Consider the following 27,153-nt stretch of genomic DNA (forward strand, 5'->3'; position numbering starts at 1 on the left):
TTTCTAGAGAATTTAAATAGATGGCAACATATGTTTAATAAATAAGGTATTTGATTAATATTAAAGCTGCACATCAATGCTTTTATTCACAGGAATATACCTTGCTCTGGCAGCCAAACTTTGCAACATAAAGGAGTCATAGGAAACAGCTGAGGTTTGCAAATGTATGGCAGGACTAGAGTTCCAAAAAGAGTCTAGTTGCAGTGGTGGAAGACATTTGAGAGATCTCAGTCTTTTAAGAACAGTTTTTATAGTTAAAAACCAATGGCTTAAAAAAAATGTTTCTTCTTACCCAAGGTACGTTCAGGCTTAAGAATGTTGTATAATGATGTTTTGTTTTGGTTTCTTTACTGAACCTGTATTTGATGCTAGAAGAGCTTCAACTTAAAAGCATTGTTTTTAGGCTACTTTTGTAGACTGTTAGAGAACATAAATAGTCAGTCATAAGTAATCAAGTTTTTTAATTGTAGTCAGGGTAAGTAAGTACTGATGTAAGTTTACTCATTTACTCAGTCTCTTGCATATGTTTTTAGGGTTGAGCTTGAAACAAAGTAATTAGAAACAAAGTTTGTCTATTCAGATATACCTGGACAGCCCTCATACTTCAGAGATCTGCAGAATATGGCATTTAAATGTTGATCTAAAAGCTTACTATATCAGACAGGCTTCCAGATCCTAGCAGTGACCCAAGGTCTCCAAAGAAGATTACGTACGAGGCACCACAACGTCTCTGCCTGAAATATGACAACGCTGACCACAGGGCAAGATGCCCCAGTGAAACGCCTGCAGCCAGGACCCAGCTCAGACTGGATGAGCAGTAGGACACTGGAATTGATTGCACCCTTTTGCCTGATCAAGGTCAGTCTTCCATGTCCCTATTCCACAGAAAAAAATACTCTGCCTTATGGATCTGATGGTGGAAGAAGATTTATGCTGTTCTGACTGGTGCCTCCAACGCTATGGAGACCTGGGTAGGGTTTGGTCCCTGTAATTTATAGGATTGGAAGCTTCTTGGTCTGCACTCAGATATAGTTTATCCTTCTCAGATCTCTGACAGTACTGATGGCCAGGCTAGCTCTAACTTTGTCAGCATGGCAGCATCAACCAGATCCTCATGCAAGGCTATAGCTTTCTTGTTAGCTCACTTTTAGGAAAATGTTCTAAGATACAAAAGTTTAAGTAAGTCATAAAGGTTCAGATATGAGTCCAAAATGAGATAAGTTTCAGATTACTCTCCTGTTCTATGGTTCAGAGCTTAACATTTAGGAGTCCTGATGAGCTGGTAGAGCAATGACTACTTACTGTTCAGTCACAAAAGCTCAATATTTTGTATTTGTTTTAGATGTCATATTTAAATGTAACTTGTTGGGACTCAAAGGTATGAGTCCACTTCTGCTGTTTTACAAGATACCCATTACCTGCTTTGTCTACAATATGAATTTCAGTACAGATTGGTAATACTAATGTATCTAAAACTTTTATGTCATTTTGTAAGTAGGCCTCAAAGGATCAAAAGAGCCATAAAAACCTAGACCCATTTCACAGAGGTTAAAAGGACCCCAGATAAGTATTCCTAAAGATGGTATTTTTCCTCTCTCCTGGTCTTGGGACTACTGATTTTCCCATTACTAAGGGTATGGACCTAAGGGTTCCAAATAAGTTCATAAATTTTAACTTCTGTTCCTAGTTTAAATTTGTCTCAACAGATTTCCATTTGACTGGCAGTCACCTCCAGGTTTCAGTTGCTGACTCCACTGCTCCAGACGACTGTGTGCTCTAGACGACTGTGAGCTCCAGACTTGCTAAAAGCTGATGTGGACCAGCCCAGCTAACATGGTTCTTCCCTGTCCCTATGGGGTCAGGCAGCTACATGCTTCTGACAAATGCCCCCTTGCCCAGTCTTTGACTGGCTTTTCAGCCTTCTGTGGGCCCCTGACAGCGGCACCCCAATGCCAGCTCGAAGCAGTTCCAGAAGAGAATACATCACCCATGTTCCCTGTTCAGAAAAGGCTGAAATGCTAAGTCAAAATGAAACTCCCTGGCATAGAGACAAGATGGCTAACTATACATGGCCATTATTAGAGAGGGATACTTAGGAACTAACTGTCCAAAACCCATGATTGGGTTCCATTAGGCACATGAGAAGGGGGAAATGTGAGACCAAAATAAGCCATCTTAGAAATAAGACCAAAATGCTTTCACCCAAAAACTAAGGCCTAAGATTTCTCCTTTTAGGAATAGGCCATTAGTTACTGAAACCAGTCAGTTCAGATTCCAGAAACCAGGAAGTGTAAAAGTACAGAGTCACAAGATAGTCACGAGGTAATGCCTGCCAGACTATGGAATGTCCTCTCCCTGGTTTCCAGGGTAACTGACCACAGAAATGCCCCCACCTGAGGGCAGCCAATGAGAAATGGTGGCGGGCAACCACTCCCTTAGAAGTAATTTCTAGAAGTCCCTAGAAGCGAGCCAATCAGAATTATACCTGTACTAGCACCCCTAAATGATGTAACCCTGTGACTTTTCCCTTTAAAAACTGAGCTTGCAGACAGGTGGGCGCTTCCTCCAGCTTCCACTGCGTTGGATGTATTGGACGAAGTCCCTGCCTAGGCTTGTATTGCTTTTGGATATCCAGAATTAAACCTTGCTTTTGCATTCCGGCATGCTCGTCTTTGGTGGTCTCTCTAGGGGTCACGATCTGGGCACAACACAAACACACTCAAAAAGCAGTGGTGTGCTTGGCAGAGGCTGTCCAGAGACGAGGCAGTCTCTCCGGGGAGTCGTAAAGGTGACCCCTGAAGTGCCAGCTACCGACGGACCTCACCAAAGGTGCTGCAGACCAGGAGGAACCCCAGGCCTCTTTGTGGTGAGTAGTTGAATATCTCCCTTCCCTATTAAGAATCCTTCTTGCGGACGGGCGGTGGTGGCGCACGCCTTTAATCTCAGCACTCGGGAGGCAGAGCCACAGGATCTGTGAGGATCTCTGTGAGTTCGAGGCTAGCCTGGTCTACAGAGTGCGATCCAGGAAAGGCACAAAGCTACACAAAGAAACCCTGTCTCGAAAAAAAAAAGAAAAAAAAAAATCCTTCTTGCACCATGAGTCAGAACGAGTCAAAAGAGAATCAGTTTTTGATAGAAATTACAGGACACAGGCTTACGACGAAAGGCATTTCAGTCAGCTCTAGTCTGTTTACAGGCTTAGATAAGGAAGCAAAGACTATCTTAATTCCATAAAGCCCCCCCCCTAAAAAATGTAAGGAAAGATTTAGGAGACCCCTAAAAGCCACCAACCTTATGAAATTGATTTACCATCAGAATATGATAAGCGGCAGAGATTCTAACCCCTCCCTTTTAGGGAGAAACCTGCCGTTACTTCATTCAGGGTCTTACAAGGAGGTAACACAATATTCTCACACTACCAGACCTCCTGAGAGCATAAACCAGAGCTAATGAAGTTCACTATGTTCTCCATAGTAGCAGCAGCGTCCTGCTACAAACAGCCTTTTTTGCTAAAACTACTGGAATCTAAGGGTTAACTTGAGCCCTAAACTTACCCTGCAGCTAACTAGGAGCTCCGCTCCAGCAGCCTTCATTTAAATCAATGCAAGCCTCACAGCCAGTGCCCATTTAAAAACTAATGGCAACTCCCAGCTCTCCTAAAAAAGTGTCTCTTTCTCTCTCTTTCTTTTTTCTGGGTTGACTATTAAGTTCTTGGTAATTTACAAAAATCTTGGCCAAGTACAAGAACTTCAGTTAACCCATTTCAAAAAAACAGGTCCTGGTTAGGGGACGCCCTACTACGACCTGTATGGATTCATCAGACCCCTGAAGATGTTTGGGGGTCGGAATCCTAAACATCTGCCTTCTTCTCTCTGAACCTAACTATCTGCTATCTGCATCTCAGCTCACTTGGGCTCCACCCTTCTCCTCACCTTGCCATGCCTGGTGGCATGGCTATCTGGCTTGATACAGACTGGACAAACAGGCTGCAACTGCTACAAAAAAAAAAAATCCCTCCTCCTTTGTTTTAGTTTGGGCCTGTAAATTTACTGTGCTTATCTCATTTCATGATACACCTTAGAGGATTTATTAAATTGTTACTCTCCTCATGTACTATATTTTTGAATAAGAGTTCCTGTTTCTATATTAAAAAAATTTCAGTACAAACTTAATATTTTTAAGGCTAAACTGACGGGTATAAAACCAAAGTTCTAAGCTTATAAGGGCAGCTAACTTATAAATTGTTAAGAATAAGTTTACTTTAATTAAAGATAATTAAGAAATAAAACTTGGCTGGAGAGATGGCTCAGAGGTTAAGAGCACTGACTGCTCTTCCAGAGGTCCTGAGTTCAATTCCCAGCAGCCACATGGTGGCTCACAACCATCTGTAATGAGATCTGGTGTCCTCTTCTGACCTGTAGTCATACATGCTGTATACAAAATAAATAAATAAATCTTTTAAAAAAAAAAAAGAAAAGAAAAAGAAATAAAACTTATTGATTGATTGGCCGACCGAAACTGTAAACTGTTAAGGATAAGTTGTACTTAAGCTATAAGCTATTAAAGATAATTTTCAGGATACTAATTAAAACTTGATCATCATAAATGATCAAATTCTCTAATGTATACAAAATCATATTTATATACATGCTATGTATGCTAAATTTCATATAATCAATTCATTACTTATCCCCTAACATTTAAAAAGGTCAATTTTTGAATCTACCTCTAAAAAGGAACTACTTGTTTTAAATAGGATAAGTAATGAAATTTTTTTGAGTTTATCAAATGTTACTGAACTGAACATTGTTAATATATATAATGGGGTTTTTATCTGAATCTGTCAAATGTTAATGGACTAGACATCGTTAATGTAATTCTTGACTGTATATATTGCATATACTTATTGGATAGTTTTTCTTGTATTAGTTATAAGCTTTTTTTTTTTTAATTTTAGACAAAAAAGGGGAAATGTGGTGGTATTGTGTTCCCCAAAATACTATGCACTCTAATAAACTTATCTGGGGTCAGAGACAAAACAGCCACAATATTAAATATAGAGGTTAGGCAGTGGTAGCACACGCCTTTAATCCTATAATTCCCGAGGCAGAAATGCCTCTGGATCTCTGTGAGTTCAAGGCCACATTGGAAAGGCCAGGCATGGTGACACACGCCTTTAATCCCAGAAAGTGAGCCTTTAATCCCAGGGAGTGATGACAGAAAGTGGAAAGGTATATAAGGTGTGAAGACCAGAAACTAGAAGCATTTGGCTGGTTAAGCTTTTAGGCTTTTGAGCAGCAGTTCAGCTGAGAGCCATTCTGGAAGAAGACTGAGAGGCTTCCAGTCTGAGAAAACAAAATCAGCTGAGGAACTGCCAAGGCGAGGTAGCTGTGACTTGTTCTGCTTCTCTGATCTTCCAGCATTCACCCCAATACCTGGCTCCAGGTTTGTTTTTATTAGTAAGAACTTTTAAGCAACAGTAAGTCTCACCCTGGTCTACAGAGTTCCAGGATAGACTCCAAAAGCTACACAGAGAAATCCTGTCTTGAACAAAGAAGCTTGTAGCCCTTTCTCGGGGCCACAGAGTCAAATAATTCTCTGTAGTTCTAACTAGTTAGAAGCACCGCCCCCACGGTGTTTTTGAATAAAGTTGTTTCTGATTAATAGACTTCAGTGGTCTGTTCCCGTTATTTGTGCAACTCCAGGACCCAACACAAGCAAAGAGCAACACAAGAGCAACCATGCATGTTTATGTTTGAGGGAATCCCACAAACATGGAGAAGAATGGGCGCTGGAGGTTTTAGGGCCAACCTGAGCTACAGGAAAGAGCAGAGGCTCAGGGTTGGGACCACAGGGTGCTGAGAGCAAGAGGACCTTCCTGGCTTGGGAGCTGGACAAGGTGGTGGTATTGTGCAAATGTTTTCATGGGTAACCAATGCTGTCTGCCCCAGCCCTCTGTCCTTTCTAGACAGATGTAAATTTCTTTTAAGAAAGTTCAGCTTCTCTCCTGGGGACTGGGGTGGTTTTTAATCCCACAGGTCTTTAATCCCAGCATTCCATAGGCAGAAGCAGGCAGATCTCTGACTTTGAGACCAGTCTGGTCTACAGAGTGAGTGCCAGGACAGCCAGGGGTACACAGAGACAGCCTGCCTGGAAAAACAAACAAACAACAACAGAAAAGAAAGTTCTGCTTCTCACACTGGGTGTGGTTGTGAGGATTATGTCCTTAATTATGTCACCAACCTGCGACGGTGTCCCAGCCTAAAAAGCGGGCATGCCCTCTGTGCCCTCTCTCTTTCCTCACTCTCTCCTTCCATATTCGCCCCTCACCCTCTCTCTCCCAATAAAGCTCTAGAAAGGTAACTGGCTCATGACTCTTCCGTCACTGATACATCCAGCACTCTCCTCCACCAGCCACGAGTGCTGCCCCTTAACCAACAGTGGTGGCACATTCCTTTAATCCCAGCACTCTGGAGGCAGGTAAATGGCTGAGTTCAACGCCAACCTGGCCTACATGGTGAGTTCCAGGACAGCCAGGGCTACACAGAGAAAACTGGTCTTGAAAAGCCAAAAAGAAAAAGGGAAAGGAAGAAAAAGAAAAGCAAGTTCTGCTTCTCACACCATAAGATTCTTAGAACAAACTGAAGCCACGCCTAAGAAGTGTGTTTTGGGGTGGCAAATTATCTCCTACCATCACATTTTGGGGTGGTGTACCCCGAGCCAACACACCTAAAGCCAGTTCTCCAGTGCTGCTCAGGAAACTCAGAAACACAGGTGCCTCAAAGTTGTGGCTGCAATTGGTGAGGGCAGACGCTGGGAAGGAACTGCGGGCTCTGATTGGTCAGGGCTAACGGGTTGGCTAAGACTGTAGCCTTTATGTTCTTGGGCAAGTCTGGACAGTCCCTGGTTTCATCCTTATTTGGTTATTGACCTAAGGTAATGGGATTGGCCCAGGCCTAGTCCTCGCAGTTCTCATGTCCTCACCATTGGCAAGTGGTCGCCCTTTGCCCATGTCCTCTTCAGAAACAAGTCCAGGTCTTGTTTAGTTTCAAGGGGCAAGAACTGAGGCCTAGTTCTTAACTGAATTATTAGGAGCCTGTCATGATATTTACCTGGCCCTCTCAGAACTGTTTGGGAAGGAGTAGGAAGTGTGGCATTTTTGGAGGAGGCATGTCACTGGGGGCAGCTTTGAGGTTTGAAAAGCCCATTCTACTCCCAGTGTTCTCTCTGCCTCCTGCGTTCACATCACGATGTGAGCTCTCAGCCACTGCCTCTGTGTCCTGGCTCTAACATCATAACCTCAAGCTCTCTGGAACCCACACGCCCTTTTAAATCACAGTAATAGAAAAGTAATTAAGACATTCTCAACCACTTATCAGATTCTGGAGAAATGAGCCTTAGGGGATGGTGTGGTGCCATGGGCTGTTTTTGTGGTGAAGGGTCCAGGAATAAAGAAATATAAAATTGTAAAACTGCCAGTCAACAGCTATAAGGGTTAAAGTCTAACAACGGCTCTCTGCTTAGCGCCAGCTCCTCTGTCAACAGCCAGGGGTTAACTTTTAACCCCCTTGTTCCTTATAGCCAACAACTCCCTGAACCAAAGTTAACTTTTAATAGATATTTCTATGTAACTACTAGCATGCACCCCATGCCTGATGCTTTCCCCTTTACTACAAAAAGGGGGCCAGAACCCCCTCCTTTGCCAAGAATCCCAAACACTGGCTGTGGTCTCTGCTATCCGATAATCTTTTGTGCCCTGCAGCTCAGTGATTTTCTTCCCGCACCCTCTACCCTTTGGTTTTTTATTCTGGAATAAAATCTGCTGGTTTAATATACTTTTGTGGTTTGCCCCCCATTATTGTGTGACCTCGGACCCAAGAGTGGTGCTGGAGGACTCCACCAGACCCTTTCCTTCCCTCCCTTGGTGGAGACAAGGACAGCAAGAGCCTTTGGCTAAGAACCCGACAACTTGCTGGAACAGCCCCCCTCCCCTCCCCCCATGGCTGTCTGATGTAATACAGAACAGCCCCTCCAGAAAGCTCCCGTTCCCACTGGGGGAGGCAGAGGGACCCTGTGAGAAGACTGTAGAGGTGCCCTGCCACGTAGCTGCCTGGGGCTACTCTTGCTCTGCCTGGATCAACTCTCAGATGGACAAGAGATGGCTCTCTCAGCGTTAGGGTTTCTAGAGGCTCACGTGTGTTCTCAAACCCAGAAGGCTGAGGCTCTAACCCTTGAGAATCAGAGGCTTACACTCCAAGCGTTCGGCAGGAGGCTGTTGATCTTGCCGTTCAAGGCAGAGGCTTACAGAGCTCCGATTCTACACTCAGGGGCTGCAGTGACAGCTGGGGGGTCAGCACTCACTCTTCACCCTCTGCACCTCTCTGGCAGCCCTTGACTTCTCTCGGTCTCTGCTCCCACCTCACACTCCGCACTCTGTCATCTTCCGGCTCCTTCCTGTCATTTGCCTCCTCAAAACATTGATGTCCTGGTGCTGTCTGCCTTCATCACTCTCTGAACTGTTTGGCTGCCCCTAGTGCCACAGCTCAGAACTGCAAGAACAGGGCCCTTAGCTCCTTAGTCCATGGTGGCTCTCTGGGACTCTAGCAGCCACCATGTTGCAGCTACCAGAGCCAGAAGCTCCAGTCCACTTTTCCTGCAACCAGAACAGCCAGCCTTATTAAAGCCAAAGTGTTATAGTTTACTTAAAACTGGGAAGTGAAAGAGAGACACACACCATGTGACAGCACTCATGTGGAGGGTTTATTGGGGGAGGGGAAGGAAGAGACTCAGAGTGACACCCCTGGAGACAAGAGCTGAGAAATGAAGAGGTGGGAGGTGGGTGGGTTCTGCCTTTTATGAGGGAGATGAAGCACATGCTTTTGGCACAGAGACTACATAGTGAATGTAGCACATACACACAGAGACTATGTAGTGACATAGTGGCCATAGGACACTTGGCTGGCCAGCGTACCTGCCTGAATGCTCGTAAGCGCATGCATACAGGGATGACACATTCTGCGAGGTCCCCAAGGGGAAGGCCAGGTAATGCCTGAATGCTAACATTCCTCCTTTTTGTTTATTATAAAAAGGTGGGGAGTTAGAGGGGGATAGCAGGTGGGGTGGGAATGAGGGTGCTGAGTTCTCAGCTTCCTGCTGGCCTGCGGGGCATTGGTCATCTTTGAGGGACCTGAGTAAGCTGGGGTGCTGTCTACATCCTGAAGTAGCTGGTTGTTCCACTGCTGTCCAGGCTCTGTGGAACTGTCTGACACCATTTGGACCTGGCAAAATGCTGTTCAAGATGGATCCTAGTTGGTTCCCTTGAGCTCACAAGAATTATGAGTTTACAAAAAGAGGTAAGTTTTAGACACATTAACATTCCCACTGTTTATATTCTGTACTGAAATTTACATTGTAAAAAGTCATGCCTTTGAGTCACAGGGTGTCGCTGGCTCTGCAGCTGGGGTCTCACTGTCTCTGATCCTGGGGGCAGGGGGTGAGTAGACACAGAGTCAATGACACAGATTCTGGGAGTTTGCAAACATTCTCTTTTATTAACCAAAAGACTGAGGTATTTATGTGTGGGCTGTTTGGTAGGCATTTGCTTCTAACTGCTGTGGCATTTCTTGGTTGACTCTAGGCTGCCCATCATCATTTTCCAGTTTGGAGTTTATGGGTCAAGTTTCCTCTGGCCAGAGTGCTCTCTGTGCATGTTGCAGCTCATTATTTGCTTAAGGCCCCCAAGTGCTTTGGCCTTACCCGCCTCAACAGGAGGCCCAGAAATGTTTCTGGTTGAAAGCATTAACTTTCCAGACTCTTTTTCTGTCTGGAAAATTGTGACAGGTGTTTTTAGCACAATAAAAAGCACCTTTTGAGTCTATTATTAGAAAACAACCAAAGGGAATTTAAAATCCTGAGCTTGTGGCTATGATCATATAGTAGTAGTAGTATGGTGTTTAGTACTCTGCCAGAACTAGATTAATAGTTTATCAAAATTCCACCAGTTAATGTTAAAGTTATGAACAGTAACATAGTGAGAGAGAGAAATCTGGAACATGTTTCATTCCTTCATGGGTCTCAAATCACTTCCTTTTTATCAGCACTTAAGCCTTTTCATCCTCAGACTTTTATAACTTGCATTTGCACACCTTAAATTACTTTCTTAGACTCTAAAACATTCTTAGATCCTCACATCTTAAGCTTTCATATCCTCACATAAACTTTACACCTTAAAACACCTTTTTTCTGTCTAATTCACCAGGAGATACAGGTGACTGACCACTGACAGCAGTCACTGTGAAGCAAGTTCCTTTAAATAAAGGAAATAAAAATCGCAGAAGTTATTGTTTTGTGAGGTTTTTTTTTTAGTTTGGTAGCAAGGTAAACTGTGTCTAGACTTATTATTATCCCTAGAAGTGGGAGGCCTGTGTCCTGAATTTTACACAGAGAACTGAGACGGCAGCTGAAGCCTTGGTTCCTACTGTTAAGATGACAAAGCTACCACTAACCTCGTCATCAAACAGCACCAGAGTTCTGAGAAGGATAAATTTTACCCGAGTTAGTGATTAAAAATGACAGAGACTTACTTGCTGGCTACCTAGACAGCCACTCCAGGACCCTCCATGTTTGTTGAGGGCAGAGGTCTAAGGGCAGCATCAGTCTTTGGCTGCCAGGCCCCAGAAGATCCAACAGAGTTTCCTGTGGAGTAAGAACTTGTGGGGGGACCAGGACGATCCTACCTTGTCTAGGTAACTCAAGGCTGACAATTCCCCAGTGTCCTGTTGTCCAGAGCCTGGAGTGTGTCTTGGCAGTAGTTGAGGTGAAAGGCGGTATCTGCTCAGTGGCTGGAGTTGCCACATTTGAATCAAATTCCAAGTGGAGGTTCTTCTGTGCCCATCCATCTTCTTTGGAGGTAATGGGGTACTGCCAGGAGCTGGCATGTCCATCACTAAAAGCTTTTTAATTAAGCATTTTAAATGCCATATTCTGCAGATCTCTGAGCATTTGATGTCTGTCCATCTATTAGGTATATCTGAGCAAACAAACTTGGCTTCTAGTTACTTGTTTTAAGCTTAAATTTGAAAACATATATAGGGGACTAAGTAAGGCTTATCCCTGTAATCAATTATAGCAGTGCTTAGTGTGACTGCAATTAAAGAATTTGATCATTTATAAGGATGACTGACTATTTAATTGTCTTCCCTAACAGTCTACAATATGTTAGCAGCTTTCATAAGACTAGGACTTTGCATTTCATTCCTGTTGGGTTTAGCCTTAAAATTTTTAGATTGAGGCTCTTCTAGTATCAAAATGAAATCTTTTAATCATAGACAACAGGCTCAGTAAAGAAACCAAAATAACCATTCCATGAGTAAAAACAACAAGTTTGAACCAAGCTGTTAAGGAAGGCAAGGAAAAGTGAGAAGGAGAAGATCCTAGGAAAAATGGGAACAGGAGAAAGGGGGCTTGTGAGTTGGGGTGTGGCCCATGAGCAGGAACTTAGGGAGCCCAGAGGCCAACACTGGCCCTGACAAGCCATGGGGGCCTCAGCCCAAATGCCCAACTCTGGGAAAAGGGCCCTCTCAGGTGACCAGGCATTTTATTATAGAATATATAACTTATATATCAAATACCTTATTTATCAAACACATGTTGCCACTTATTTAAATTCTCTATAAGCTTGGTGTTGAACACTTGGCAAAGACATAAGTTAGCTTTTGTTAATCTGAATAGATCTTTATAACCTTAAATTTTTGTCACTATATAGAGTATGATATAAACCAGAGTTAAATCACATATACAGTATGTTGTAACAAATCTAACCATATACTTTTATCATCATACAAAAGTGCATGTCAATCCTAAATATTTGAGACTTGTTGCTTCCTTAGTCCAGAAGGAAATACAATGAACCTAGAGCTCATTAGGACTCAGAAGTGTGCTCTTTAACCTTAGTGAAAGGTGGCTGCCAGCCACATGGCTGCCTACATCATGATGAGGTCACCAGCCAAGATGGAGGAGAGCCATGTGGTTGCTGTTTAAAACATGTTTTTCTAAACAATTAACTGCACATAAACACACAGTTGAATCCAAGTTACTACACATATACACAGAGTTAAAGCTAGCTTACATTTATACATAGTTAAATCCAAATCACATACATGTATACATACACATACATGTAGCTGAAGTTTTCTCCAGTCCTGCCCAACCCCATGGACCCTGCAACCGCTTAAAAAATAATCATTCAGAAGCTTATATTAATTAAACTGCTTGGCCACTAGCTCAGGCCTACCACCAACTAACTCTTACACTTAAACTCAGACCATTTCTATTAATCTATATGTTGCCACGTGTTCTGTGGCTTTACCTGTGCACCTCTTACATGCTGCTCCCTGGAAGGCTGGCTGGTGACTCCTGACTCAGCCTTCCTCTTCTCAGAATTCTCCTTCTCTGCTTATCCTGCCTATACTTCCTGCCTGGCTACTGGCCAATCAGCATTTTATTTATACAGAGCAATATCTACAGCACACACACACACACACACACACACACACACACACACACACACACACACACATATCTTAAACAGGAGTTGAATAAATTAAAAGAAAGGGAAAACTGTGTGCTGAGAAAGATGAATCTGGCTTTTCCATTTCTGACTCCCATATTGCAGCAGACCTAGACAGGACATTTAGAGAGGGAGAGCAAACAGACACAGCAAGTTTTGGAGCAAAGAAAAAGAAAGAAAATGGAGAATTCATTCTCAGTTCCCCAACTGCCTGGTCCATGGAATACTGAGACCAGTATCAAATCCAGGGGAATGGTCAGAGGTGGGTAGCCCTGCCAAGGACCCAGTCGACAGTACTGAATGGAAGGCAAAGCCATCGGTGAATAAGAAAGCAGATTTGCTGCAGGTGGAAGAGAGTGGATCTGCTGTGGGCGGAGCAGGTGGGTAGGGTCCCAGCGTGAAGTGGGTATCTTGGTGGACCCTGCCAAGGTGTATGCCGCTAATCAAACATGCCACAGGCAACAGGGTTAGTACAAGAGGTTTATTGGGGGGGGAGTGGAAGAGTGGAAGGCCGCGTCAGAGCGGGGGCTTGAGAGAGGCAGGCAGACAAGGGAAGAGGAGCAAGCGAGGAAAGAAGGGGTGAGGGAGGGAATGAGAAACAGAGAGGAGTAAGAGGCAAGGGACGAGGCAGAGAATGAGCTCAGCCCGGCAGGCACTTTTAAGGCATGCACATGTTGCGTAGCTGGCGGTGGAAAGGGACCTGGCAGCAGGTCATAATGTAATTGCTTTGGCAGAGGCAAGCTGCTGTGACTACTGCAGAGGCTAACATTGCAATTCTTCTTTTTCTCCATTTTTATTTATTTATTTATTTTTCTATTATCAGCTTGATACAGTATAAATTCTTATCCTAACGGTGAAATGTTTCATTGAGGCTTGCCCAGTAATTGAGTAAAACCAGAACTTATTATAAGCCACAGTCATCCTAGGGTCCCCCCTGCTGTGTAGCCTCCCTGGTTCTGTGGGTTGCAGTTTGATTGTTCTTTGCTTTATATTTAGTATCCACTTGTGAGTGAGTATACACTGTGTTTGTCCTTCTGGGATTGGGTTACCTCACTCAGGATGATATTTTCTAGTTCCATCCATTTGCCTGCAAATTTCATGTTGTCATTGTTTTTCTCTGCTGAGTAGTACTCCATTGTGTATATGTACCACATTTTCTTAATCCATTCCTCAGTTGATGGGCATCTAGGTTGTTTCCAGGTTCTGGCTATTACAAATAGTGCTGCTATGAACATAGTTGAGCATGTATCTTTGTGATATGATTGAGCATTCCTTGGGTATATGCCCAAGAGTTGTATGGCTGGGTCTTGAGGTAGATCGATTCCCAATTTTCTGAGAAATCACCATACTGATTTCCACAGTGGTTGTACAAGTTTGCACTCCCACCAACAGTGGAGGAGTGTTCCCTTTGCTCCGCATCCTCTCCAACATAGACTGTCATTAGTGTTTTTGATCGTAGCCATTCCGACAGGTGTAAGGTGGTATCTCAGAGTTGTTTTGATTTGCATTTCCCTGATGATTAAGGATGTTGAGCATTTCTTTAAATATCTTTCAGCCATTTGAGATCCTTCCTTTGAGAAATCTCTGTTTAGCTCTTTAGCCCATTTTTTAATTGGATTGTTCAGTATTTTGATGTCTAGTGTCTTGAGTTCTTTATATACTTTGGAGATCAGTCCTCTGTCAGATGTGGGGTTGGTGAAGATCTTTTCCCATTCTGTAGGCTGTCTTTTTGTCTTATTGACCATGTCTTTTGCTCTACAAAAGCTTCTCAGTTTCAAGAGGTCCCATTTATTAATTGTTGTTCTCAGTGTCTGTGCTGATGGTGTTATATTTAGGAAGTGATCTCCTGTGCCAATGAGGTCAAGAGTACTTCCTACTTTCTCTTCTATCAAGTTCAGTGTAACTGGATTTATGTTTAGGTCTTTGATCCACTTGGACTTGAGTTTTGTGCGTGGTGACAGATATGGATCTATTTGTAATCTTTTACATATTGACATCCAGTTATGCCAGCACCATTTTTTCCATTGTATAGTTTTGGCTTCTTTGTCAAAAATTGGGTGCTCATATGTGCGTGGATTAATGTCAGGATCTTCAGTTCAATTCCATTGGTCTATATGTCGGTTTTTATGCCAGTACCAAGGTGTTTTTATTACTATAGCTCTATAGTAGAGCTTAAGGTCAGGAATGGTGATGCCTCCAGAAGTTGCTTTATTATACAGGATTCTTTTGGCTATCCTGGGTCTTTTGTTTTTCCATATGAAGTTGAGTATTTTTCTTTCCAAGTCTGTTAAGAATTGTGTTGGGATTTTGATGGGGATTGCATCGAATCTGTAGATTGCTTTTGGTAAGATTGCCATTTTTACTATGTTAATCCTACCTATCTGTGGTGGTATTCTAATTGTACTTAAATGTGATTTTGATTGTATGTTAATAAATAAAGTTGCCCGGGGGTCAGAGCTATTAGAGCCATAGCAAGAGTGTGGCAGTGGTGGCACATGCCTTTAATCCCAGCACTTGGTAGAAGAGCTAGGTAGATCTCTGCGTGTTCAGGGATACAGCCAGCATTGGAGATATATGCCTTTAAGACTTGGGCATACAGACAGTGACGAGGCAGTCACGTGTTTGGGTTTACAACCAATGAGAAGGCAGAACAAAAAGACTATGAAAAGACATACACACAGGAAGTAGCTCCTTTTCGGAAAGCTAGGACCACCGCAGGAGGAAGGGTAAGATTTTAACTCTGAGCTCTGACCTCTTGGCTTTCCCTTTTACATTGGTTCTGTGTTTCTTATTTAATAAGACGATTGGTTACATCTACACCTATCCATGAGCATGGGAGATCCTTCCATTTTCTGATATCTTCTTCAATTTCTTTCTTTAGAGATTTAAAGTTCTTATCAAAAAGGTCCTTCACTTGTTTAGTTAGTGTTATCCCAAGGTATCTTATATTATTGTGGCTATTGTAAAGCGTGATGTTTCTCTGATTTCTTTCTCAGCCCTTTTATCATTTGTATATAGGAGGGCTACTGATTTTTTTTTTTTGAGTTGATCTTGTATCCTGCCACTTTACTGAAGGAGTTTATCAGCTGTAGGAGTTCCCTGGTAGAATTTTTAGGGTCACTTATGTATACTATCATATCATCTGCAAATAGTGAAAGTTTGACTTCTTCCTTGCCAATTTGTATCCCTTTGATCTCCTTTTGTTGTCTTATTGCTCTAGCTAGAACTTCAAGTACTATATTGAATAAATATGGAGAGAGTGTACAGCCCTGTCTTGTTCCTGATTTTAGTGGAATTGCTTTGAGTTTCTCTCTGTTTAATTTGATGTTGGCTGTTGGCTTACTGTAAATTGCCTTTATTGTGTTTAGGAATATTCCTTGTTATTCCTGATCTCTCTAAGACCTTTATCATGAAGGAGTATTGGATTTTGTCAAAGGCTTTTTCAGCATCTAATGAGATGATCATGTGGTTTTTTCTTTCAGTTTGTTTATATGGTGTATTACATGGACAGATTTTCATTTGTTGAACCATCCTTGCATCCCTGGGATGAAACCTAGTTGGTCATGGTGGATAATTTTTTTATGTGTTCTTGGATTCAGTTTGCCAATATTTTGTTGAGTATTTTTGCATCAAAATCATGAGGGAGATTGGTCTGAAATTTACTTTCTTTGTTGCATCTTTGTGTGGTTTGGGTATTGGGGTAATTGTAGCCTCATAAAAAGAGTTTGGTAATGTTCATTCTGTTTCTATTGTGTGGATCACTTTGAAGAGGATTGGTATAAGTTCTTCTTTGAAAATCTGGTAGAATTCTGCACTGAAACCATCTGGTCCTGGGCTATTTTTTTGGGGGGGTGGGTTGGGAGACTTTTAATGACTATTTCTATTTCTTTAGGGGTTATTGGTCTATTTAAATAGTTTATCTGGTCTTGATTTAACTTTGGTATGTGGTATCTATCCAGAAAATTGTCAATTTCTTTCAGATTTTCCAATTTTGTGGAGTACAGGTTTTTGAAGTATGATCTGGCGGTTCTGTGGATTTCCTCGTTGTCTGTTGTTATGTCTCCCTTTTCATTTCTGATTTTGTTAATTTGGGTGCTCTCTCTTTGCCTTTTGGTTAATTTGGCTATGGGTTTGTCTGTCTTGTTGATTTTTTCAAAGAACCAACTCTTTGTTTCATTGATTCTTCATATTGTTCTCTTGGTTTCTATTTCATTGATTTCAGCCCTCATTTTGATTATTTCCTGGTGTCTATTTCTCCTGGGTGAGTTTGTTTCTTTTTGTTCTAGAGCTTTCAGTTGTGCTGTTAATTCATTGGTATGAGATTTCTCCATCTTCTTTATGTGTGCATTTAGAGCTATGAATTTTCCTCTTAGCATTGCTTTCATAGTGTCCCATAAGTTTAGGTATGTTGTACTTTCATTTTCATTGAATTCTAGGAACTCTTTAATTTCTTTCTTTATTTCTTCCTTGAACCATTGGTGTTTCAGGTGGGCATTATTCAGTTTCCATGAGATTGTAGGCTTTCTATGATTTTTGTTGTTGTTGAAATCTAACTTTAATGCATGGTGCTCTGATAAAACACAGGAGGTTATTCCAATGCTTTTGTGTCTGTTGAGATATGCTTTGTGACCAAGCATGTGGTCAATTTTTGAGAAGGTTCCATGGAGTGCTGAGAAGAAAGTATATTCTTTTGTATTAGGATGGAATGTTCTGTAGATGTCTATTAAGTCCATTTGAGTCATAACATCTGCTAGGTCTTTTATTTCTTTGTTAAGTTTCAGTCTGGTAGATCTGTCTTTTGGTGAGAGTGGTGTGTTGTAATCTCCCACTACTAATGTGTGGGGTTTGATGTGCGATTTAAGCTTTAGTAGTGTTTCTTTTATAAATGTGGGTGCCTTTGTATTTGGGGCATAAATGTTCAGAATTGAGACTTCATCTTGGTGGATTTTTCCCGTGATAAATATGTAATGTCCATCCTGGTCTCTTTTGATTGATTTTAGTTTGAAGTCTATTTTATTAGATATTAGGATAGCTACACCAGCTTGTTTCTTAGGTCCATTTGCTTGGAAAGCCTTTTCCTAGCCCTTTACTCGGAGGTAGTGTCTGTCTTTGGAGTTAAGGTGTGTTTCTTGTATGCAACAAATGGATGGGTCCTGTTTTCTTATCCATTCTGTAGCCTGTGTCTTTTTATAGGTGAGTTGAGACCATTGATATTGATGGATATTAATGACCAGTGATTGTTAATTCCTGTTATTTTTTGTGGTTGTGTTGTCCTTCTGTGGTGTATGTTGGTGTGGGATTATCTATTGCTTGCTTTTTCATGGATGTGTTTAGCTTCTTTGGGTTGAATTTTCCCTTCTAATGCTGGGTTTGTGGACAGGTATTGATTAAATCTGGTTTTATCCTGGAATATTTTGTTTACTCCGCCTATGGTGATTGAGAGTTTTGCTGGGTATAATAGTCTGGGTTGGCATCCGTCGTCTCTTAGTGTCTGCATGAGGTTTGTCCATGATCTTCTAGCTTTCATAGTCTCTATTGAGTAGTCTGGTGTTATTCTGATGGGTTTACCTTTATATGTTACTTGGTCTTTTTCCTTTGTGGCTCTTAATATTTTTTCTTTGTTCTGTGTGTTTAGTGTTTTGATTATTATGTGGCTAGGGGACTTTTTTTTTTTTTTTTTTTTTTTGGATCCAGCCTATTTGGTGTTCTGTAAGCTTCTTGTATCTTCATAGGTATTTCTTTCTTTAGGTAAGAAAGTTTTCTTCTATGATTTTGTTGAATATATTTTCTGTGCCTTTGAGTTGGTATTCTCCTTCTTCTATCCCTATTATTCTTAGGTTTGGTCTTTTCATGGTGTCCCAAATTTCTTGGACGTTTTGTGTTATGACTATTTTGTCTTTAGTGTTTTCTTTGACTGATGAATCTATTTTCTCTATTGTGTCTTCAGTGTCAGAGATTCTCTGTTCCATCTCTTGCATTCAGTTGGTTATGCTTGTTTCTGTAGCTCCTGTTCATTTAGTCAGGATTTCTATTTCCAGCATTCCCTCATTTTGTGTTTTCCTTATTGTCTCAATTTCAAATTTCAAATCTTGAATTGTTTCCTTCATCTGTTTGATTACTTTTTCTTGGCTTGATTTGATTTCTTCCCATTTTTTGTTTGTTTTTTCTTCCATTTCTTTAAGGGGATTTTTAATTTCCTCTTTAATGGACTTTTTCATTTCCTCTTTAAGGATCTCTATCATCTTCGTAAAGTCATTTTTAGGATTGATTTCTTTTGCTTCTTCTGCCTTGGTATATTCAGGTCTTGCAGGTGTAGAATCGCTAGGTTTTGATGTTGTCACATAGGTCTTTATGTTGTTGCCTGTATTTTTGCACTGGCATCTACTCATCTCTTCCTCTGCTCGGTGTAAGCGGTGTCTGTATCTGAAGGTGCCTCTCTTGTTCTAATTTTTAGTCTTGGTACACCAGGAGTTCTTGGTTAAATAGGTACTGTTGGGCTCTGTTTCTCCGGGAATAGCTTAGTCCAATCAGCGTTAGTGGATTCTGTCTCAGGGAGCAGTTATTCTCAATTGGTGCAGTGTGTGCTTAGGGTGGTTGTTAGGTTCGTAGGTTTTTTTTTGTTTCGTTTTGTTTTGTTTTTGGTGGGGGAGCAGGGAAAGGTAGCTGCCTGGTCCCTGGGACTCGGATAGGTAGGGCCTAGGGGCTAGAGACCTGATCTGCTGGTCCAGAGATGGGGGCTTACCTGTTCCCAGTCAGTGTACGGTAGGCTTATGATTCTGGTGATCTGGTGCGGTAGCTGGTCGGTGCCTTCTTTTGGGTTCTCAGGTCACGTTTTGCTCATTCGCCAACTCCTCAGCTGATCTTGCTTCCTCAGACTGCAGACTGTAGGATTCTGAATCCTCTCTCCAATGGATCTCAGCTGAGCAGGTTGTTTAGTAGGGTAATCTCACCAACACTTTCAAGTTGTTGGGTTTCACAGGATCGAGCTGGGCCCTTGGTTGGCCTCAGGCGGAATGTTCAGATCCATTCTGGTCGTGTCCCATGGAGATGGCTCCTTCCCCGGGTGCTGGGATTAAAGGCGTCCCAGTTCCAAACTCTTAATCTCCTTGTTTTCACTAACTCCTCAGCGGGTAAAAGCTCAGTTTCTGTTCTTTATTAAGACCGCATCTCTGCCACCGCTCAGCCTCTGCCTCCACCTCTCTGCCTGCTTCTGCCACCCCTCTGCCTCTCACATTGCAATTCTTTAATGAAAGAAGTAGAGTTAGAGGTATATGATCATAATGTCTACATGCCTTTCTGGACAGCAGCTAAGCAACATACTTGATGTCCTTTAAATGGCCATGCCTGAGACCTGACGCAGTGGAACTATCCAAAGGCTACAAATATGTGCAGGAGTCTGTTTGGAACAGTGAGAACTACCAGATGCCCAGTGTCACACAAGGGAGGTCACTGGGTGGTCAGTGTGGACAAGGTCATGATAGAGGTCTGACGTCACAGCCCCACAGGCAAAGCTGCACAATGAAGGTGATCAGAAGTGAATCCGGTAGAACACAAATCGTCCACTTTCTCTCAAGAAACTTCGGGTGCATAATATAAGATGGATACTGAGACTCAAGAGATGGCTCGGTTGTTAAGGACACGTACTGCCCTTGTAGAGGACCCATTAACAACCATCTGTAACTCCAGTTCCAGGGGATCCAATGCTATCTTCTGGCCTCTGCAAACATTAGTACACACACACACACACACACACACACACACACACACACACACACTCACACACACACACACGTAAAACACTCATACACATAAAATAAAATAAGTTTATAAAAATGAGATTGATGTTGGAGAGGCACACCATAACTAATCCAGAAGAGAAGCAAACGGTCCAGCAGGGAGGAGGCTGAGGACCCTGTGGCTTCAGGGGCAGGGCTGAGTGAAAGACAGGGCTGGGTCGATGGGGAAAGAGGGAGAAAAGGATGAGGGAGGAGAGGGAGGGCTTGGGTGAGAGACAGGGCCCCAACATCCTACCAGGCTTCTCTCACAGTCAGAGGCTCATCCTGAAGAGCTGCCATCTCTGTGGTCATCCGGTCAGCGGGACCAGCACTCATAGTTAGCGGCAGAGAAGCTGAGAATGTCCTATGTCAGTCCGCCCTCCCCAGGGGCGGGGACACAGGGGGCAGAGCTAATAGCCTCTCCTCCACAGGTGGCTCCAGCATGTGCTTCTGGGCAGAGAACTGCTTCACCCTGGCCCCATACACCCTGGTGCACCCCCACAGGCCTGCCCGGCCCCGGCCTGTGCTCTTCGTGCCCAGAGTAGTTGGGAAGATCCTGAGTAAAAAGCTCTGCCTCCTCCGAGGCTTTAAGCAGTGTCCGGCAGGTATGCACTCCTCGGTCCCATGGCCAGAGGTTGTCCGTCTTGGGTCAGCAGAGAGCAGGTGACCCTGTGTTCCATATCAGAACAGAGGGCCACAAGCTGGGACATTGAAGGGTGAGGATTGTCTCATGTTTCCCTAGTTGTCTGGCCTCAGGGGTGCAGGAGGTCCCCACCCATCTTGGCTTTGGTCACTCCTGCTCTTTTTCCTTCTGTATGTCTATATCTACACACGGCCTCCTTAGGGTCTATTGTAGCCCAGAACTGTCTCATGGAAAAACCCAATTTCCAAGAAAGTCAGTCCATTCTGAGTTCTGATGGGCATTAGTGGGGTGGGTCATTATTGAAAACAGGATGGACTTAGCAGGGTAGTATGGCTGGACGGTTCTATCCATTTGCTACCAGCCACCAGGCAGCTTTATGGAAGTGCCTTCTAATCCCCAGGCCCACAGGCTCAGGAAAGGCTGACTGACATGGGTGGGTCACTGTGTGGGGTGACAGTGTCCATCCTACCCTCTTGACATCCAGAGGAGAGAAGGAAGCGGGCACCATCCATGATGCCCCTCCATTGAGCACCTCCCTCGGCCAGCCTCCATGGGAAAGTGGGAGAAACTGACTCCCAGAGGCCCTGGGAGCCCTTGAGTTCCTCTCGAAATGGTCACCTGGGTGCAGTTGGTGCAGACCAGTGGGACAGAGCAACCCAGACTGTGTGCTCTGCACATGCCCAGAGAGAGGGGGTGATAATGTGGGAGATGAAGGGCCAGCCAGCAGGGGGCAGAAGGGAGGTGGTGACTGGAGGCAGCGAGGTGGTCCAACTGGCCAGCCAGCATGTACAAAGGCACACGGAACACTGGGCTTGAGCCACTGCTCTGGTGGCCAAGGAGAGTGGAGGCCAGGAGTCCAGTTGATAAAAACCCTGAGTTTTGAAAGCGGGGAAGTTCTCTGAGGCTTGACATTTGAGCACCTTTCTTGAAAGCAGGGTGGAAGATGGCTGAAGAAGGCCTGGCCAGGGGATGTGCTCAACTGCTGGAACTTGGGGGCCCAGGATCCCAGCAATGCTGCAGTGGTGGTGGGGGAGGGGACTCCTGAGATGGATACAGCTGGGCTGCCTTGATAGGCAGACAAAGGCTAGGAAGAGGGCAGGGCCGTTCTGACCAAGCTGGGACCGGGAGAGCTGCTCAGGAGGTCTAGATGGGTTCTCAGCCTCAGCACCAGGCCATCAGAGGCTGCCATTCTCTATTTTGTAGCTGTCCTGAGCACTGTAGGATGTTTGACAATATGCACACAATGGAAAATTGCCCCAAACACTTCCCAGTATCCCCTGGGGCCAGGACCATGCTGGGTGGAAAAAGTGATTTAAAGGACTGGTGGGAATCCTCAGTGTTAGGAGTTGGATCCACCTATATGTTTGGAGCTTGGAAGTGATGTTGAGCATTGTCCACTTGTCTATCTGTCTGCCTATCTATGGGTCCATCCCTCCATCTATCCTTCCCCCAACCTCACATTCCACACATGCCATGCTCCTGGCTCAGGGTTTCTGGTAGGAGGCAGGGTAGGTTTCTACATGGTCACTGAATATGGTGGGAGACCTCCAGTGTGGGATGCTTATCAGGGCTCCCTCAGGATCCCAGTGTATGACCACTCCATCCAATGTCACCACCAGAGTACTTGAGCCAAGAGGAGTATGTCACCTGGAGCCAGAGAGGAGATATCATCCAGGAGGGAGAGTCGATAGGTGACCACCACTGGGTCACCCGGCATGCTGTGGAGTCCCTCATGAATACGGTAAGGGAAGGGTTAAAAGGCTACTCTGGGGGTGGCAGCTCCTGCCCAGGCTTGTCAACACACATACCATGGAAGGTGACAGCTGGCGTTGTCTGGTTTTTTATGTGCATTGGTGTGTTGCATATGTATCTGTATGAGGGAGTCAGATGCCCTAGAACTGGAGTCACAGACAGGTGTGAGCCACCATGTGGATGCTGAGAATTGAACCCAGGTCCTCTGGAAGAGCAGCCAGTGCAGTTAATGGCTGAGCCATCTCCCCTGCATTATCTGATTCTTAGGGTTTACACTCCATGCAAAATCTATCTCAGTGTCAAAGGTTTGCAATCCCAGATTTTGCCAGGGTCAAATCAAATGGACATCACCCTTTAAGAGCTACAGAGGGCGCCCTGGTGCATGCCAAGTGTCCTCTATTCAGGGCTCTTCTAAACAGCCCTGCTCTCTGCTGCATGGGGTTAGTCTCGCTTCCTCCCAGACCTGAGGCCCATGAGCTTAACTTGCTTCTCTATGTCCTCCCAAAGAGCACCCACGCCCTGCTGGATGTCCGGCTGGACAGTGTCCGTGTCCTGCACAGGATGGACATCTTCCCCATCATCATCCATGTTTCTGTCAATGAGAAGACAGCAAAGAGACTCAGGTAGGTGCTTGCTGAGGGCTGGGCAGTGGAGCTGGGCAGTGGAGCTGGGCAGTGGAGCTGGGCAGTGGAGCTGGGCAGTGGAGCTGGGCAGCAGGGTCCAAACAGGGGCCTGAGCTCTGGAAAAGCTTGGCAGACGCCTCTGGAACACGCTAGAGCTCTTTCTATTCCAGCCTGCAGTGATGGCCTCACATCCTCAGGCCAGAGGTCCAGCTTGAAAACCCTTCTCCTGCTCCAGCAGGCTAAAGCTACACAGTGCCTGAGGCTCTTGAAGCCTAATTTGTGCTGATCCCACCCCCCATCACTTGGTATGTGGCTCAGACAAACACATCCTGCTGCCTGGATCCTTTGGGAAGTGGATAAGCTCTGCACACCCCATCAGTGCATGCCACTTGCAGTCCAGTCCTGGCCTCTTTCTGAGCTTCCCTGGGTAGGACTCCCATGCTTGTGCCCAAGGGCATTTTGATGCATGCTGAATCGTCTACTGACTCTGGCCTGGACCCTACAGTGCTCTCCTGGAAAGCCCAATGGTGTGCTTTCCTGGCTACCTTGCTGTCTTTGGGCTGACCGTCTCTGCTTTGCAGGAAGGGCCTGCAGCGGCTTGGCACCTCGGAGGAGCAGCTCCTGGAGGCGGCACGGCAGGAGGAGGGGGAATTGGACAGAGTGCCCTGTCTATACAGCAGCCTGGCCTCTGACAACTGGAGTGACCTGGACAGCCTGCTCAGCTGTGTGCGCCTGGCCATTGCAGATGAGCAGAAGAAAGTGGTGTGGACGGAGCAGAGCCCCTGCTGAAGCCCCAACCTGGCTTAGGACTGTGGTGACCTCCATGTGTCTGTCTGCAAACAACCCCACTTCCTTCTCTGGTCAGGGTCCGAACTCACGATGTGCTCACAGCAGCCAGAGTGTAAATGATGACGCCACCTTCACACAGCATGGCCTGGGCTGCTGGAAGACTGGAGAACATTCTGCCATGTGGAGGTCCTTCCTAAGACGGGCTCAGTGCGAGTGCCCCAACCTCCTGGGATAACGGGAATAGCTTCGAGGGGACTGTCCCCTCCTTTTACATTTTCGATGCCAAAGGAATCTTGCAAGCCCACTGGAACAGCCATCCCTGCCCAGGGCAGGGGCACAGACTCCGGGCACTGAGGGCATGGCTAACTCAGCACAGCTAACAGCCAGTGCTGCCAGACACCTGCAGACAAGGTTGCCATGGCACCCAGACTTGAGTTGCTCTTAGACTCATGGCCTCACGCCCAGCCCCAAACACCAGGTTGCTCTGGTAGATGTCCTGGACAGAGCCAGTGGACTCTTCCCGAGAGAACTTCCTCTCAAACTGACATTACTCTCTGGTCCTTCCCGGAGTGCATCACACCCCGCTCGGGTGATGCCATCACCTAGCCATAAATGAATCATTTTGACAGGGTATTTGAGTCTCAGTGCCTAAGATCTCGTCTGCTACTATCAAGTTCTGTGTACTATTACACTATTGTAAAAAGCGTTACCGATGCTAGAACCCCTGGCTCTCTCTGCCTCCCAGGATGGAGTTGATAGGGACAATGGGGACAGACTCTCTCCTATGGGGCGTTTACCCACCACCCCCACAGTTCCCCAGAGTTTTCTTGAGTGCAATCAGCAGGAAATATTAGAAGGATTTATTGTGGAGAATATTGCCGAGATAAACAGATAGAAAATAAAGGATAGCCTCAAGAGGGCCTGGAACCTTTTCCAACGGGCCCCGACTGTCTCTGCCCCAGGGTTTTTATAGAGACGCCAAGGGGTGGAGCAAAAGACCTCCTCCCCAGCACAGCCAAGTGCAGAGCATCTCAGACACCTGCACTCAGGCCCGTGGTCCTGATCATCCTCTATGCGGACCTGCTGGGTAAAGCACCAGGACCCAAGGACGGGCTCCCACAGTCTCCTAGGTTTGCAGGCTGTGCTTCTGACCCTTGGCAGGTGGAGGAAGGGGAAGGCTGGGGCCAGCAGCTTGGTGTCACTCAAAGAGAGAGAACGAAAGGCAAAGAGGGACACCCTGTCCTCAGTCACCCTCAGAAAGGACAAGCTGAGCCCAGAAGGACCACATGATCAAACTCATCACCTCCGAGCACCAGTGAGATTTCTGGCTAAGCCTGTATTAGAATGAAGGGGAAAGCAAGCCCAGGGCCTCCCAAAGGCTTCCTCTACGCCACGGCTGGTTAAAGTCGTCAGTGTGGTCTGCCCGCCGCCCACGAGGCACACACAAGCCCTGGGCTCCTCTTAGACTGAAGGGCTTGAAAACATCCCTGGGTTCCAGACACCAGGGCTTCAAACTCTCAGACCTCACCCCTCCATCCGCAGGTCAAATTTGGGATTCTGCCCAAGTTTCCCCTACAGCTCCTCGGTCAGGTCACGCAGACGTGAGGACAGCAGTGTTTCTGGTGTGGTGGCAACATGGGGAGTGCATGCCTGAACGTCCTCTCCCGAGGCAGGAGCGGCATCCCACATCATAGATGGGTGTGTGGAGGGTGGGGCTGTGGGCGCTGCCTCCATTGGTCCCTCCTTGTGCCTGAGTGCAGGCTGCCAAGTGCCCCGGGGACTGTCAGAGCTCGTTGTGAAGAGGTCGGCACTGCGGTGTGAGCTTTTCCTCCAGGACCCCGTCAGGGGCGCACACCCAGGGGTCATGCGTCTCCCACTGCCATTTGGCCAGCTGGGCTTTCAGCATCTCCAGTACTTGCGAGAAGTGTGGGTCAGCGGCCAGGTTCTGTGTCTCTCGAGGGTCCCGGCTGACATCGTAGAGTTCCCAGCGTTCCCGGTAGTAGTAATGGTGGAGATCCTTGTACCAGCCCGTGGGCTGGCCAGCTGTGGTTCGGTTCAGGAGGTCCTGGAAGGTCGGCGAGACATAGAAATCTTGGTCGATGGGAAATGGCATCTTGAAGCTGAGGTTGTGAATGAGGCGGAAGTTCTGGTGGTGTACCGAGCGCATGGGGTAGGACATGGTGACCTCGTGGTGGCTCTGGCTACTGAAGACAGTGGCCCAAGGGGGCTCTGCCTCCAGCGCTGGCAGCAGGGATCGGCCTGTGAGCTGGATCGTCTTTGAACCAAAGATGGCATAGCTGGGATATGGAACGTTGAACCAGTCCAGGACGGTGGGGGTGAGGTCTGCAAAGAAATAACTCTCAGCAGGGGTCGCTGAGGGACTCGGAGCCATTCAAAAGGGGTGAACCTGAGCCTCTCTGGAAATCCCATGGGCACCCTGCAGGGCAGATCAGCAGTGGCGAGGGACTACTTTGGGCCGCACCTCATCACTGGTCACCCCTGGCCTGTGAAGCCATTAATGGCATAACCAGAGGCCCTGGCTTGCTGAGATCTAGGGACCTGCGAAAATCCTCTGGACCAGAAGAACCCTGGGTCAGGAGGGCTCACCTAGTCACTCTGGGTCGGTCACAAGGTTCCCTCACTCATGGTTTGTGGTCACATGGAGAGGTGGGTGCATGCCAGAGGGAGCCTGTCTCATAACCCCTGAGAACACAGAGGCTCTCCAAGCAATGGGCTGGCACAGAAAGCTTCTGCCAGGCCTGGCTGAACTCTGCCCCTCCGTTTCCCACACCCGCGGTCATGTTTGCTCATTCATGGCGTGGGGCTAGAGAACCGGGCCCTCAGAACGGAGTTTCATGACATACGCTGGATCCTGAGGAAAAGGGAGATGCCACACTGGTTCTCCAGTGGGTAACCCACAGCCCATTAGTACCACCTGGGACCCCACCAGACACTCAGGGTGTTGACATGACAGGAACAGGCCTCCCAGGTGACTTATTCTCA

At 45.6% G+C, this 27,153-nt stretch overlaps 2 protein-coding genes across 3 annotated transcripts; one reads left to right on the top strand and one right to left on the bottom strand.

Moving 5' to 3' along the window:
- The first annotated feature begins 1,323 nt into the window (after positions 1–1,323).
- LOC121831600 (caspase recruitment domain-containing protein 14-like) lies at positions 1,324–24,783 on the top strand. 2 transcript variants are annotated; one of them, XM_076543879.1, is made up of 5 exons: positions 1,324–2,866; positions 20,775–20,948; positions 22,606–22,727; positions 23,246–23,361; positions 23,943–24,783. In XM_076543879.1, exons 2-5 carry the CDS (start codon positions 20,786–20,788, stop codon positions 24,148–24,150), a joined length of 609 nt encoding a protein of 202 aa, XP_076399994.1. In that variant the 5' UTR covers positions 1,324–2,866; positions 20,775–20,785; the 3' UTR covers positions 24,151–24,783. The 2 variants fall into 2 exon arrangements, with proteins under 2 accessions (XP_076399994.1, XP_076399995.1); XM_076543880.1 differs by lacking the exons at positions 20,775–20,948; positions 22,606–22,727.
- A 671-nt stretch (positions 24,784–25,454) lies between these two features.
- On the bottom strand, positions 25,455–26,943 carry LOC102913749 (N-sulfoglucosamine sulfohydrolase). The gene is made up of 2 exons (XM_076543881.1): positions 26,758–26,943; positions 25,455–26,493 (listed from the first exon to the last, which is right to left on the bottom strand). Exon 2 carries the CDS (start codon positions 26,327–26,329, stop codon positions 25,934–25,936), a length of 396 nt encoding a protein of 131 aa, XP_076399996.1. The 5' UTR covers positions 26,330–26,493; positions 26,758–26,943; the 3' UTR covers positions 25,455–25,933.
- Between the last annotated feature and the right edge of the window lie 210 nt (positions 26,944–27,153).

The sequence above is a fragment of the Peromyscus maniculatus genome, chromosome 8, assembly GCF_049852395.1.
Source record: "Peromyscus maniculatus bairdii isolate BWxNUB_F1_BW_parent chromosome 8, HU_Pman_BW_mat_3.1, whole genome shotgun sequence".
NCBI lineage: Eukaryota > Metazoa > Chordata > Mammalia > Rodentia > Cricetidae > Peromyscus > Peromyscus maniculatus.